The sequence below is a fragment of the Castor canadensis genome, chromosome 1, assembly GCF_047511655.1.
Source record: "Castor canadensis chromosome 1, mCasCan1.hap1v2, whole genome shotgun sequence".
NCBI lineage: Eukaryota > Metazoa > Chordata > Mammalia > Rodentia > Castoridae > Castor > Castor canadensis.
In genome coordinates this window covers 88,273,706-88,289,331 of record NC_133386.1, presented here as the reverse complement: position 1 = coordinate 88,289,331, position 15,626 = coordinate 88,273,706, and the positions used below count along the sequence as shown (strand labels likewise).

At 36.1% G+C, this 15,626-nt stretch overlaps 1 protein-coding gene and 1 long non-coding RNA gene across 4 annotated transcripts in view; one reads left to right on the top strand and one right to left on the bottom strand.

The window, feature by feature from the left end:
• The window catches only part of LOC141424867 (uncharacterized), a 174,023-nt gene extending 169,552 nt beyond the window's left edge, over window positions 1-4,471 (bottom strand). For both annotated transcript variants that reach the window (XR_012449829.1, XR_012449830.1), the window contains exon 1: window positions 3,955-4,471. This is a non-coding gene — a long non-coding RNA (uncharacterized lncRNA). The remainder of the gene's footprint in view (window positions 1-3,954) is intronic.
• Window positions 4,472-4,693: 222 nt separating this feature from the next.
• Window positions 4,694-15,626, top strand: part of LOC109702353 (interphotoreceptor matrix proteoglycan 1-like) — a 39,345-nt gene continuing 28,412 nt past the window's right edge. For both annotated transcript variants that reach the window (XM_020187720.2, XM_074079527.1), the window contains exons 1-2: window positions 4,694-4,788; window positions 13,682-13,915. In XM_020187720.2, the coding sequence (XP_020043309.2) occupies window positions 13,765-13,915 (151 nt within the window). In that variant the 5' untranslated portion in view covers window positions 4,694-4,788; window positions 13,682-13,764. The remainder of the gene's footprint in view (window positions 4,789-13,681; window positions 13,916-15,626) is intronic.

The following is a 15,626-nucleotide window of genomic DNA, read 5'->3' as shown; positions in this document are numbered from 1 at the left end:
ATTTTCTGTGTTGGAATGCAAGTGGCATTTTCATATTAGTTTGTATTCAATAACTGCTAAATAATCTTATTAATTCTGAAAGTTTACTAGTTATTTGGAGTTTTGAATTTTAAAAAGTCATATCATTTGTGAAGAAAGAGATTGTAGATTTTTCTTTTCAGTCTTTATAGATTTTAATTCTTTATATTTTCTTACTGTCCATCATAGGTTATCTAGTATAGAAACACTGATAAGAAACACTGTTTCTTAACTTGTTACCAACTTTGAAGGGACTCTTCTCATACTTAACCATTAAGTAGTATGCTTATTTTAACTTTTTGTGCTTGACATTTAGTTCTTTTACTCTTTAAAGTCCTCTTTAGCAAGTAAAAATGTCTCTTTCTAATCCTAACTTGTTAAGAGTTTATAATCATGAACAGAGAATTTATTGTGTTTCTTCTATATCTATTAATATTATCAAATACTTTTTCTTCTTTAATTCATTAATGTGATTCTATCTTCACCCATTTTCCTATATCCTGGAGATAAATCCAACTTGGTCATTCATACACTGAGGGATTTCATGTGCTAATGTTTAATTTATAATTGTTAATCTCATATTTATAAATAAACTTGGACCCTGAATTTTTTTCTCATACTTACCTGGTCAAATTCTGAAAGAGTTTGTACAAAAATGAAGTTATCTTTTCCTTGAATGTTTGGTGGAACGTTCTGCTAAACCCCCCAAAAGATATTTTTGGAAAGATATGGCTACTCAATGTCTTAAAGTATAAGAATATTTTATTATCCTATTTCATCTTCAATTAGTTTCCATAAGTTGTATGTTTCTAAAACTTTATCTATTTAATATAAAATTTCAAATTTATTGACAAAACGTTATTAATAATATCTTATCTTTTCTTGTTATAGAAGACTGTAGAAAGTAAAATTTTTTCCTTTTTAAATCTTGATTTGTTTCATTTTATTTTCTCTTCTTTACTTGATCAGTCTCACTTGTTTATGTGTTTTTGTTATTAATATTCTCAAAGGAAAAAGGTTTGGCCTTTGCATTTCTTTTCCTTCTCATTTATGTTATGATCTTCCCTTCTACATCTTTTTACTCTTTGCTCCTACCTTTATTATTCTGGTCTTTGTATTTTCTTTGGACTTGTTTTCTTGTACTAACTTCTGGAGATGGATGCAGAACTCATTAATATTTGGCTTTTTATTCTTCTAAACTGGCATCTTAATAATATAATTTTACCTCAGACTGCTTTCATTTCAAACTATGAGTTCTTTGTCATGGATTATTGGGAAGGAATTTTTTTTAGTTTTGAAATACATGGATATTTTCCAGTTGTAGGTAAAGCTAATTTCTAAAGCATAATGTGTACAATATCACTTCTTTTAAATTCATTGAGATTCACATTTTAATTCCATATACATTGAATTTCTATTTGTTTTCCCTGTATTTGAAAATAAGGCATACTTTATGGATCAGAGGGAAAGTGCTGCTTAGGCTCCACATGTTTTCAGATCTTCTCTGTCCTTGTTATTTTTTAATTCTATCAATTAGGTAAAATATTTTAAACTATACTTAATATTATTTTCTTTATCTGTTTGCTTTTGTTTCATACATTTATATACTTAGTGCAGGAAATTTTAACCCTTTACATATTTCTATGACCTGCAAACATTTATCATTATGATGTGTCTGTCTTCATCTTTGTAATGCTGTCTACCTAATAATGAGCTTTGTTCACTGACATGCAGGAACTGGCTTGTACTACATCACAGGAGCCAGTTATACACAGATCTTCCCAACTCAGTGTTCAATTAAGTTATGCTCATGACTGAGAATCAGCCAAGCAAAGTATTAACATATAACTAACACAGAGAAACTGGCAAGTACCTCAAATCTCACCGCATGTCCAGAGCTGGTTACGGAACACTTGTCAGCAATGCTCTCACTTCATTTGATATTAATATTACCACAACAGATTTCTTTTGATTAGTGTTTGCATGTTATAACTTTTTTTCCATCTTTTAATTTTAACCTTTTAAAGCAGGATATAATGGAAACTTTTTCAAATGCAATCTGACAATCTCTGACTTTTAACAGGAACATTTTGTCTAGATACATCTAATGTGTCCCAAATATTGCATGGGACATATTTTGCTAAAATGTTATTCACTGTTTATGTGAAATTCAAATTTGACTATGTCCTCTATTTTTATCTGCTACATCAGACAATCCTGTTCCTACCAGGCCTAGACCAAAACCTCAGAATAGAGTGGCACAAAACCATAATAACCACTAATGATGCGCCAGGCCTCTGCAAACTATTAACATCTATTTTCACATTCAATTTTCAATGCAAAACAGAACCAAGTAATATGTTAATTAAACACTACAGTGTTGGAATTTATTATTATTTCCTTTTTAGGTTAGAAGGTAGAAGCATATAGAGATTTTTTTCTCCAAGTTCAGAAAGTGACTCGGGAAGCAGCAGGGCTGTCTTAGCACCACAGAAACCCAAAATGAAATTTACCTTACTTTTCTGTAGGAATGGTGGTTGGTACTTATGCATCAGAAAGTTAACTGGCAGAGATAAGCAGCTGTTTATGTTCAATTGTTCTAATCCTGCCCTTCTTGAGTAGTCAGAATACCACACTTTTGTAGCAATTTATGTGCAAACAATGCTATATGTACAATTCCTTCTACTCAGAACTCGCAACACACTCTGAGATCAGGTGTGCATGAGAGCACTAAAACCAAAGATTGTGTTTCAGAGGTTCACAGTATTAGAACCACAGGCAGCACAAAGTTCCAAAAAACAGGCAAATTATGACCAAAAATATGTAGCATACCTAGCAATCCCAGAATAAAAGATACCCAGAACCTCAATATTCCTGGAACCGGAAAGAAAGTGGATTTTTGGCACAAATCAGTAATGTATCCCATAAGCAAATCTACAGTCCTGTCTCTTCATGTTACCTTAGTGCACCACAGTGTCTGAAGTTAGCTTCTTCCTGAGTTTTAAAAAAATTATTGTATAGGCTTTTGGTGTAAGTGTGAACTTCTGTTACGCGTTCTCCTCACCCACCTCCAAGTCACCTTCTCAAGTCATGGGCTGAATCTGCCTGCTGATCATGTATTATCTAGTGTTTTCTGGCCTAGCCCCTTGGTTTCCAACCATGTGTCAAACTAAGCTATAAAAGTGCTCTGAAAAGTACGCTGTTCCCTATGTCTGTGAGGTACAGTTGTAACTCATCTGCCACATATTCAAATATACTTGTGAAATTCCATTCTGATTCTCTTATAAGTGACCTGTATACTTATTTAAACTCTACATTCTGAAATCTATGGAGATGGTATCAAAAATGTACATAATGGGATAAGAATTGAGAAGCAGAAGCAATGAAAAAAGTCAGTGGAATTTAAGTTAATGTAAGAGTGAGATGATTAGAAGTGGCTAGATAGGGCTGGTCCTACATCTATAAGGAGAAGATACTGGATGATTTGAAGAATCCTAAAAAGTCAGCTGCTAGAGAAAGCATGGGTTTCTTTGCTCAACTCCTGAAAACTAGGACATCATGTATGAGAAATTAGCTCAGCTAACAACCTTCCCACAATTGTTCTCACCTTAGTTTCATTCCCTGTTTACTCCAGCTCTAACTCAGCATTAGTCCAACTTCAGTCACCACTATTTCAAAGCTATACATTTTATAATTAAGCACAATTTATAAAATTATCCTATTATAACTTTAAGAATGGCTTATATGTGAGGAAAAAGGATTTTACCTGATTTCGCTTATATATTCCTATGAAAGTTTTTTATGATCCTTAACAATTTACACTTTTTTGCTAAAATTCTCAAGTAAATTTAACACTCTATAAAGAAGCAGCTCATGTTGACAGTTGGTTTTCTGTTGCTCCTGGCACAACGCTTGATACTTTATAGACATACATACCTTTATTGAAGAGATAAAGGCAGTCCCCATTCGACAGGTATGCTTCTGCAATTGAAGCAGGTGCAGCACCTCTGGAACTGACAGCTAGATGTGAATGGACATCAAGCAGGAGGCTGCCTTATCAAGTGATGTGTTCATACCTTAGAAGAAAGCAGCCATGTGCTGTACCTTCTTGCTACTCCCATAATGAGAACTTCCAGTGTGTTCTCTCCTTTTGCAGAGAGGCCAGCCAGCTTTGAGAATTCTCCCATTCTCAATACATCCTGTCCTTTCTCTGGGGAGGGGTGGGGAGTTCACACACATTTCTGTTACAGGTACAGTTAAGGACATAACCCTGCTAGACTCCTGCCACTTCCTTGCATAACATTTACCAGGCCTGAATCATTGTTACTATTTATTCAAATAATAAATAGTAACAAAAAGGCAACCTGCTTTCTTTTTTTTTCCTGCCTCTCCCTCCAACATTAGTTTTGTTCTGCCCACTCATCAAGTTGCTATGTCCTCAATAACTATGACTTTGTACTTTAGCAAATTTCCCAGCATCTCACCTTCACTTGACTCTTCTATTTTCTTAAGTGCCATGGAGTGAAAGAAAGGCTCAATACATATGCACATGTACAGGGTAGAAAATTAAGACTTAGCCACCTTTAACTTCTTGTAAGGGTTTGCCAAGGTCCTAATTCCTTTCCTTCTGACATAACAAGTTAATAACTAAACCCGATTTTTGCAATGAAGAGAAATGCAATGAGACTGCTCTGATTCTTTGAGAGAGGAGACTTCTGATTTTCATTCTCAGCAGGGAGTGCTATGGTTGAACAAATGCCAGTTGTGAAAGTAAGTAAGAGTACAGTGTCATGTAATTTTCAAAAGCTTCAGAGAGGGAAATAATGTGGTATGGAATCCATGCATCATTGAAAATCAGCCTGCACACCGACTGTTGTGAATGTTTATTTACTTCATAATTTATAAAAGGAAATGATTGGGGATTTTCTTCACTTCTATTATCTTTTCGGCATCATTGATTCCAAAATATTTTGACTCTCAGTCAATAGGGTAGGATTGGAATTATATAAATTTGTTGGGATGTAGGAAGACAGGTATAAAAAGCAAGTTACAGAAGCTTCTATAATTTCCACTTGATCATCCAGAAAAAAAAAAAAAAAGAGTGATTAAAGTCTATGCAATTTTCTGACATAGCATTGAACATAGGTGTTCAGCAAATCTGTATAATTTATTGATATATATTCAGGTATGTTAAGCATAATGTATAATTTCTTTTGCTCTTTGAAAAAAGTTTTGGGTATATAATTGAAAATGTATGGATGTAGGGAGGGAGAGGACCAGGATACAATGAGCCACAGAATAAGTGTGTTATTTTCATAAAAGTCACTGCCCTTTATAGCAAGATTAGAAAAGTTTGTACAAGATTATTATTTCTGAAAACTTCCAGTCATTAATTTTGTTCTGAAATGTTATACACTTTGTCTGTATGGAGTGCTACCTTCAAGTGAAGATTTTGTTGTGCAGAAATTCCAGTAAGTTTATCTCTGCTCCCATTACTTCATTTATTAAGACATTGAGGCTTTTTTCCCATAGGAGGACATAATGGATTTGCTAAGTGCTTGTATCAGTGGCTGTTGCTTTAATAGCAGTGCTGCAGTGAAAGTCTCATTCTCCCATTCTTAGTGTCTGCTGTTGTCACTGTATATGTACAGTGAGCCTATGGTATAAGCCTGTAGGGACACATGGCTAAAAAAAATTTCTCTAGAAGAAAGAGTATAGTGAGGAGTGGCCAAACACTTGGCAAGTACCATGGTTACGTGAATAAATAACCAAGAAAGAGACTGCTTCCCAGGAAAGGTTGAGCCAAAAATAGAAACTTTGTCAGTAGTCTATGACTGGAGGCCAACTTTGTACAGGAAGGAAAACATAAAAAACTCCAGCGACTTGACAGAGAAATGATGTGGGGTATCATGACTTGTAGGCTGCCAGTCAACATTGAGACCACATGGCCATCAGACTACAAACTACAGTGCCAAAGATACTTTTGACTGAAGGGCTAGCTTCACATTAACTAGTAGACATAATTATTCAATCCAATCCTGATTTTAAAACAGTAACTGAAGGGTCAGAAACCCAGCACTTCTGAACTGCCATTCCCATTCTTGACTAGATTTTACTTTTCCTTCAGTAAGGCAGTGTTTAAATTCAGTGTTTGGATTCATTGATTATTTGTTTAATTTGTCTTTCCCTATGTATTTTTTTCCAAACTGAGAATTCTCATAGCATCACTGATTTGCAGAATCTGTGTCAGCCCCAGGAAAAAGTGGCTGGAGAAAGTAAAATTCCTCCACAACTAAAGCTTCCATTATTGATCATTTTCCTTAGCCTTCTGGAAGTTTCCCTGCCCATAGACATGTTATCCTCTTTCTTGTCCACCTAAATATTTCTACCTGCTACACTTTCCATAAGAACCTTCCAGCTTAAGGGGAGTTCATCCTACCATGCTAAATCTTAGCCCCTCTTCAAATAGTCTATTTTGCTACAAAATCACCATCACACTACCACCTCCACCAACAAATGTCAATAACCAAACTCATGTAAGTGATCACTGGAATTATATTTTACCACATGCAGTTTCAGCATATTGAAATCACTTTGTCTTGTTCACTTCTGCTAGGGATATGAATCATTCCTTTGTCCAGCAAATCTACACTGCATGTGCTACTCGTTAATGCTACTCATTAATCACTTAGTAGTCATCTTCATTATCAGATTGACTGTATTGCAGAGCATATGTTCAAGTAAAATAACTTAATAATAGCCTCAAAGTACATGAGTAGTGATCCTGACAATTCAGATATGCCAAGAAAGCCATAAAGTGCTTCCATTAAGTGACAAGGTGAAAGGTCTTGACTTACGAAAGAAAAGGAATTGAATGTCGTGGTTCCCAAGATTTCTTAGCAAATCTTAGGTTGTAAGAACAAATCTCCTGTTTGTGAAATTGTACAGAAGGAAAAATTCATTTTAGTCCACCACAGTCCATACGCATTCATGCTTAATAGTTAAGGAGGAGTACGCCTCAAGTGTAGGGTGCTTACCTAGCATGTGTAAGTCCCTGGATCAATCCCCAGTACACTAATAATAATAATAAAATTTAAAAAGTTAAAAGTTAAGGTAGAAAGGTGCTAATTTGTGTATGTATGTATAGAAAAGTATGGTTTATGTAAGACTTGGCATATCAAAGTTTTCAGGCATCCACTGGTGGTCTTTAACTCTATCCCCAGCACCCACAGATAGGAGAGGATTACCATGTGTTCAATAGCAACACCTTCTGATGAAATGTCACATTAGCATGTTGAATATACCATGCTCCATGAGCACATCACAAATATTGAAATGAAAGAAGAGTTTGAGAGAGGGATAGGGGAAGGATTTTGGTAGCTATGCATGTAGTACTGGGGAATCCTCACTCATGTACCTCCCTGCTTTGTTCTGGAAAAGGAGGCAGAAATAGATCTTTCAAAGAATTTTGGTAAAAGTACAGATAGAAAAATGAGTCAGTAGCTGGAGGGGATGTGTATCGAGAGGTTTTTGTTGTTTGTTTTAATAGAAGGAAACATAGTGGCATATTTGTATACATATAGGAATAATTCAGTAGAAGAAAGGCAAATAATGATGTAAGAAAGTGAAAAGAGAGTTTCTGAAATAATGTCCCTGAGAGACGAGAAAGGAATGGACCAGGAGTGTAAGTGAAGGAGTTGGTCTTAGACAGGAGCACGTGCCAATCATCAGTCACAGACAGAAAGCAGAGCATATGAGCACAGATGTATCCAGTGAGCTGGTGCAGTGCTGGAAGCCCATGGAGTTCTCTTCTGGCTCCTCTTGCTCTTGGAAAAATGTGGAGCAAATACTAAGAGTCACCATCAGCAAGAAGGCACAGGAAATCTGAGAAAAGCTGTGTGTGTGGCTCTCCAGGAGAATGGGAAACTGTATGGACCAGGGAAAGGTAGCAATTTTATTTAGGATCATACATTTATAGCAAGTCCAAATACTTCCCCAGCCATGCTTAGCTACAGGATGTAAGTGATTTGAGGGTTTGTCATGCTAAAGGCAGTATTAACATTCCTCAGGATTCTAATTGACTCCATTCATTATTTATCTATTTCCAGATGCATTGAAAGTATCTGGAAATGAAGATTTTACTAGAATAAACTTTATATACAAAACATCCTCTGGTCTTTTCCTGTTTGTTTACATAAGAATTTTATTTGTCTTACTGCTTAGGATAATATCTTTAATAATATAGCTATATCCTAAGTGTCTGATATTAGAAACTAGAGAAGGGATAGAAATTTCAAAGAGGAATTGCAATAATGTAGGTAGGCAGGACATATGAAGATATTTTTCATGATCTAATGGGTTTTTAAACAAATCTAACTTATACATATATTTTCAAAGACCCATTAATATTTCTACAGGTAATTTTCAGTTATTCCCTTAATATATATTCCATATCTGTCATATACAAAACATCATGCACACTAAGCAAGCACTGAGGCTGGGCTCACAACACCGATCCTCAGGGTATTTGCAGTCTAATCAGGAAATTCATACTTTTGCCACAAATTTTTATCCAAGGCAGGAGAAAATAAGCACCACACTACCAGTTCCATGTCATTCGGTCATCTAATTTACTGCTATATACTATAGTGGGCCTGAAACACAGTAAGCACTAGTGAATCCTGGTGAATCAGTACATTTTATAGAGATACAAGCCACAGTAGAGGAACGGAAGGAGCAATTAATGAATTCTAAATATGGAATCTAAGAAAGCTTAGAAAAGCGCAAGTGGCATTTTTGCTGGTTCTTAAGGGAGTCCACCAAAGAGAAAGAAAAGAAACCTCTCTGATGAAAGAGCAGACAAATGTGAGCACTGCAGTGTGGAAGCCCAGGAAGACTTCCAGATATGGGTATAGTCATGTTGAGGATAAGGAATAGTAAGTGAAAGGTCACAATAAGTAATGACAGGGAGTGGAATTCATGGATTGTCAGAAAGAGGAGTTCTTACTGAACACATGCACTGTGCCCAACAAGGGAGACATTTTCATTCCCCATTTTATAGGTGTGGAAACTCAGGGTGTTCTTAGCAGTCAAGTACGTTCGAATTGTACAGCTAGTAAATGGCAGAGCCAGTGCCTTGCATGTGCCCTTGGTGCTACCAAAATATTTGAAATGGTTGACCAACATTATGATTTCATTGTTAACTTTTTCTTTCACAAGTAGTGAACATAATACAGTTAAATTTAGAATATAAACACTGAGTATTATAGCTGTTTCTCATCTATATTTGGAAGTTCTGAATATTCTAATGTATAATTTTTTTTTCATTTTTATTCAGTGGTACAGCTATTTCTCAAAACTATTGGTTTAACGGTGTTTAACCAAATTTTAAAATATCATAATGCACACTTTTCCAAATGCATAATAAGTTAACTTCTTTTTTATAATATTATTTTACTCTTGGAAAGATGGTTGGGGTTGTTTATTGTTTTTTCATGAAGTCACTTTGCCTATCTCTTCCCTTTGTAACTTTGAACTTCTCTCAGAGATAGCTGTGAACGGCACCTAATTCATCACTATTGAGGTTATACTCATGTTTTGTCATCATCTTAGAGGAATATTTTCTGCCTCAAATAGTTTCCTGTCTTCTCTTAAACAAATTCCCTTTCTATAGCAGGTCTTCCAACTATAAATTCATTCTCATAAGACTTTGACATACTTTTTCCAAATATTTGTATGAAATAAAACACCGAGCTCATGAAAATGTACCCAAAGAATCTTTAAAAGTTTGGTTCAGTATCAATATTGCTATTTATGTAAAATTTAATCTGATCTAATTGCTTACCAGAGGGTGATTTCATTCATTCCCCCAAATATCAATTAATTTTACTTCATTGAAATCTCTGTGACATTCCATGTTTCAATGCCTTCTTTCCTTTCTTTTTTTCAATTTGAAATTATAAAGAAAGGTACCAACAGAGTTCACCTACCCCATAGATATCCTTAGACTGAAGTAACCCAAAGGGCCTGATCTCAGAGACCTTGACCTATTCTCTAGCAATGATTTGGGCCAGAGGCACAAATGAAAAGTTCAATCCAGTCCCTGCTATAATATGAGCACAGGGAGTCCCCTGTGGTTAGCTTTAAGTAACAGAGGAGCAAATCAGTTGAGATGTCTAACACACGTGATACAAGAAACCAAAGGATGTTTAACCTACAGTAGAAAACAATGTAGAGTAGGGAGAATATAAGGAACTGCTTATGGAAATATCTACAGCTTCATCTTCACTGCACTAAGAGCAGGTATGAAGGAATAATGTTTGGAAGTAACTAGAAGATAATTTTAAGATCAAAAGAAAGAATCATCTAAGTGGAGATATTTAAAAATGAAACAGATTGTTCTCATACTCACTCCAGAGGACCCTCTTTCAGTTTATTAAACTGTATTTCTTTCCTAATAAACTTTGCTATTACTTTCACTACAAAAAAAAATGTTTTAATGAAACAGGTGCTTCCTGGAGGAGAGAGACAGCCATTTGTATCTCCAGTAGGGAAATATTTAAAACTGAATAACCATAAAATTTATTTTACAAACGGGTATATTTGAGAGTGAACAGATAATAGTCATGAACCAGGACAGCTTAGGCAAACTGATACACATGTTACCTTAATTCACCCTTCTTATAGACCACAAGCTATATGGATTTGCTGACATTGAGGAAAGGGAAAGAAGGATCCTAGCAGGGGAAACAGAACAGATGATGAACAGCTCATAGGAATATGGGGAAGCATGACAAATCTGTAACCTTCTCTCCTTCCTTCTGCACCCACCCTGATAGGATGAAATCTAAAAACCTACATCAAGTAGGATCTATACAAGTAAGCCTAGCCATAAGCATAGTGTTGGGATCCAGAGGGATAAACCTGGGGAAGATTCCGGGACAAGGACATGTCCCACAGCCAGGGTACTGTACCTACTCTTCCTAAGGCAAGTTATTCAGGGAGTTCTACCAAGTATAACAGAAAGAAAGGACAGAACAAACTCCAAAGGACTGAAGACTGGCAGATGACAAAGTAGAAAACAGGACAAGTATAATAGCAAAACTTGCCCACATCGAGAAGAAGGCAAAATGAGGAGCAATTTCCTAAGTATAGTCTATGCTATATAGACAGGCCTAGAATTATGTGATGCACACTTCTTCCATTCTAAATGGCAATGCAAATATAATTATAAAATGCTAATTTTGCTATTACAACACTATTATAATCTATAAAGTGTTTGAAATAATTATTAAAATTAATATTCACAAACAAATATTTTTACTAACTGCTAGTTAACTACTAGCTAGTTAACTACTAGCAGTTAACTACTAGCAGTTAGTACTTACTAACTGCTAGCTGTTAGTAGGCACTAACAGCTGCCTGCCAGGCTGCTATCACACTCTGGCACTTCACCTCAGTGTTGAATGTGCACCTTCACTTTGCCATGCCACCAGTGTGATTGAAGGAAAATTGACTCCAACCACCACAATAAAAATGAGCCAATCCAGGTAATCTAAATCCCCTGCTCTGTGATTACCCAGATCAAGCAACAGCATTGTCATCCTTTAACAACTGGTCTTGATCCAGGCACACAGCCTCACTCAGCCAGACATAACAAAAAGGGTAATTTTCAACATGAACAAGGTAAGTGTGTTGGTCCAATGGCTGCTAGCCACCATCAGGGGAAGACTGCCTGTGGATAAGGTAACCAGGTGAGGACAGGGAAGAGAAGAAAGTCTGAGCCAGAGTTCCATTTTTACCAGGCATTTCCAACCTGTGGTTTTCCATTGGTGTGGTAATGACTTCCTTATTGTGTAAGCCAGCTTGAGATGGATGTCTTGACTTTGGCTGAAAATATCCTTATAGATAAAATAGTGCTTGCCAAACCTCTCTTTGTATTGGAATCACCTCTCTTATTTTGGATTTTTAAAAATTATTGATGCCTCCATTCTACACAGGTATTATGATTTATTGGCCTATTGTATGATTGGAAGGGCCAATTAATCTCTAAACACCCTTCTTTCCTGAAGATTCTTTCCTAAGAACTTACCATTGTCCAAGACCAATGGAGCACTCAGAGACTCCTCAAAGTGACAGAGACTATGTCTTCACCCCAGGATTTTTTCTACTCCCCATAAAGAAGGAAAGTGACACTTTGTGACTCAATTTGAACCTTCCCTAGTAACATGAAAATATATAGCTCTATAAACCACATGCTTGGGATCTTAAGGAGCCATGAAAGTGGCCAGCTCATAGGAATGGCTAACTGTTCAGCAACACTTCCTTTCTTAATTTGTAGAATGAGTAAGAGGAAAGAGATAAAGTGGGAGGGAAAGAAATGAGACCTGACTACACTGCTAACATGCTCTGTCACCTGTAAGCCTTGTACCTTACTGCATGATAAACTGAGAGAGCCCAGAGTGGGGCAGTGGGGGGAGGGTGAGGTGGCCCAAACAATGTATACACATGTGAGTAAGTGTAAAAATGATAAAATTTTTAAAAATGAGAAAAATAATATGGTTCATCTCAGTATTAAACCTTTGTAAGAATGGTACAAAATGAAACATATGAAAGAATTCAAGATAAAAATATTTTCACAGGGTGTAGTGGTACATGCCTATAATCTCAGCTTCTCCAGAGATGGAGAGAGGAGGATTGTGGTTTGAGGCCAGCCTGGGCAAAAAACAACTTGTGTGTGGTGGTACACATCTATGGTCCCAGCTACTCAGGAGTCGTGGTAGGAGGATTGCAATTCGAGGCCAGCCTGGGCAAAGTTAGTATGAGACCCTATCTGAAAAATAAAAACAAAAAGCAAAAGGACTGGGAACATAACTCAAGTGATAGAGCCCTGAGCTCAATCTCCAGTACTAAAAAAAAAAAAAGTCTCAATGACTGCAAACTATTACTATGAAAGGTAAGAATGACATCTGGTAATAACCCTAACATACAACTGAACCAGCATGATGAAATGCTTTAGGCAGCACATTTTCTACCAGCCTCCTCTCTTTGTCCTCTCCTTCATCTTTCCTTCCACCAAACTTCATAACATACCAAGCTTTCTCTGCAGATACAAGTCTAAAACTTACCCCTGCCCCAACTCACTCAAACTGACTGCCACCCTCTGAGTCCTGTCACATAGAAATCCTAGGGCTGCCACTGGCAGAATGGGTTATTTTGTTGTGCTTTTTCTCACAGGTTTTTAGAAGCACTCCACTTCCCCATCAAGAATACACCTCTGGGTACCACAGTGCTGTAACATTCCCCATTTGAATTATAATGTCTATCAAAAGGGGGATCTCTTGGGAGGCATGAGTGCTAAGTGGGAAGTGATTTTTCAGAGAGATGTGTGTGAAATAGTTTCAATATTTGGCAGTTCCTAAAGGCAAGTTGATTTGAGACATTGGTTTTTAAAAATATATATACTTGATCAGCTCGCTATACTATTCTCTTCTTTTTGAAAATGTGTTGCTGTTATAGTATTACAGTTGGCGGTTGCAGCAAAGCAGAAATGTCATAAACCAAAGGGTCATAATTTTTCATTTATTTCATTCATTTATCCATATATGTCACATATATCACAAAAATGTATATATTCAATAAGAAATCCACCTTTCTCTTACAGATATCTCCATTAACATATACCCTTCTGAAACTAAAGACATAGACAATGCCCCACGAAGCGAAACAACTGAAAGTACTGCAAAAATGTACAAAGTGTCAGCCATGAGACGAATATTTGATTTGGCAAAACTTCGAACAAAAAGATCAACACTTTTCCCAACTGGGATTAATGTCTGTCCACAGGAATCCATGAGACAGATTTTAGACAGTCTTGAAGCTTATTATAGACTGAGAGGTAAGGAAAGTGATGAAATCTCCTTAGCCCTTTATTCTCTTCATCCCTTCTCTGTCATTCATCCAGATTGTCTTCAGCTCAGAACTTGCAGGGTCTCTCATTCAGCTACAAGAGTTATAAAAATCAGTCCATTAACCTGATAGTAATGAGTCATAAACATTCAAAGCCATGGTAGCTCCCAGCTCTTATGGCTAATAATAATGTCTTATGTGACATGAAACCTTTATGGCTCTTGACAAGTCACCAGAAAGTTTTGATACACAGGTTTTACGTCTTTGTTTCATTTTTGTCAAAGTCCAATATTGAATTTTAATGTTGTTTTTATGAAATAAAAGATATAAGACAATTGCCACATCAGGAATCTGAGCAAGTTAATTTATGACTTAAGATTTCACTTTTCAAAAGCAACATTACAATCCAAATTCTCTCTCTTCTTAGTAAGTTCAAGTTATCTATTACCGATTAAAAAAAAAAAAAACTTGTGAAGTTTGGGGACCTAGAGCCAGGTTGGAGTGCAGAGGAGACATAATTAAGAATGGTTACCAAAGTCTACCGAAAGGATGTGTCTGAGCTTTCCAGCAGAGATACAACACAGTTTCCACTCCAAGACAGCATAACAGATTCTTGCAGCATTCCTGGAAAGCATTAAAGTTTAAATCCCACCATAACCATCAGGGGCTAGCCTTCTCATTTACTTACCATGCATGAAAAAATTCCCATGGCTTCTTCTGTAAAATAGATGTTTTTAGCTGCTATTAATTTCCATAGGTAGCTCCAAATAATACAAAGTACTTTGACTTCCTGAAGCCAAAGTTCAATTCATCTTACTTGTGAAAGTTGACAGGTTTACTGATTTCTACCTTAATCACACTAGATGTTTGCTTCTATTCCAAAATGTGGACTCTCCCTGCTCTGTTGAAAGCCCATTCACTAGAGCAAGCTGGTTCAGGTCTAGTCTGTGATGTGTTATGCATTTTGACAACTGAGAACTCATTTCATGACACTAACGTCCGGCAAAGTTCTTGGATGTCTACTTCTGTAAAATGTGTACAGGATTCAATTAACCTTATGGTTCTTATTGGATTTTGGAGGCATAATTAACTACAGTTTCAAAAATATTGAGCCTTATATTCCTGATATGTCTCAGTTTATGGGGAAGTAAGAGATGTTTGCTTTCTGATCATAGCCACACTCACAGAAAAATGAAAAGTATGGGGTCATAATCAGGAGAACTCTAATTGTAGAAAAGAAGGACTCTATATTAATATTCTGAAGTCCTAGCACAGTCTCTTCACCAGACAGTTTCTCAGGAAATGTTTGCTGATGGATACAAAGGCAAAGAGCCCATTCATTGGGAATGCAAAGAAAAGACAGTGGTGTGTAAATTATTCATCCTGAATGTGCATACACATCAATCAGATAATGACACTGATAAATTCCGTATTTTTTTTCTAGTGGCTATAAGTATATACATATAAAACATATATATATATATATTTGCATCACAGTGAATGTGAATTGCTAACTATTTTCATGTAAAATCTAATTCTTTACAACTTTCACAAATAGGATTTGCCACAGATATTTGTACAATAGACTATTTACTGCAGCAACCAAATTTTTACCTCTGATTTTTTATTCTTAGCTTTTTTTCTTGATAAGGTTTGCCTCTTTCATTATTGTTTCCTGGATGAAACAAACCACCATTTTT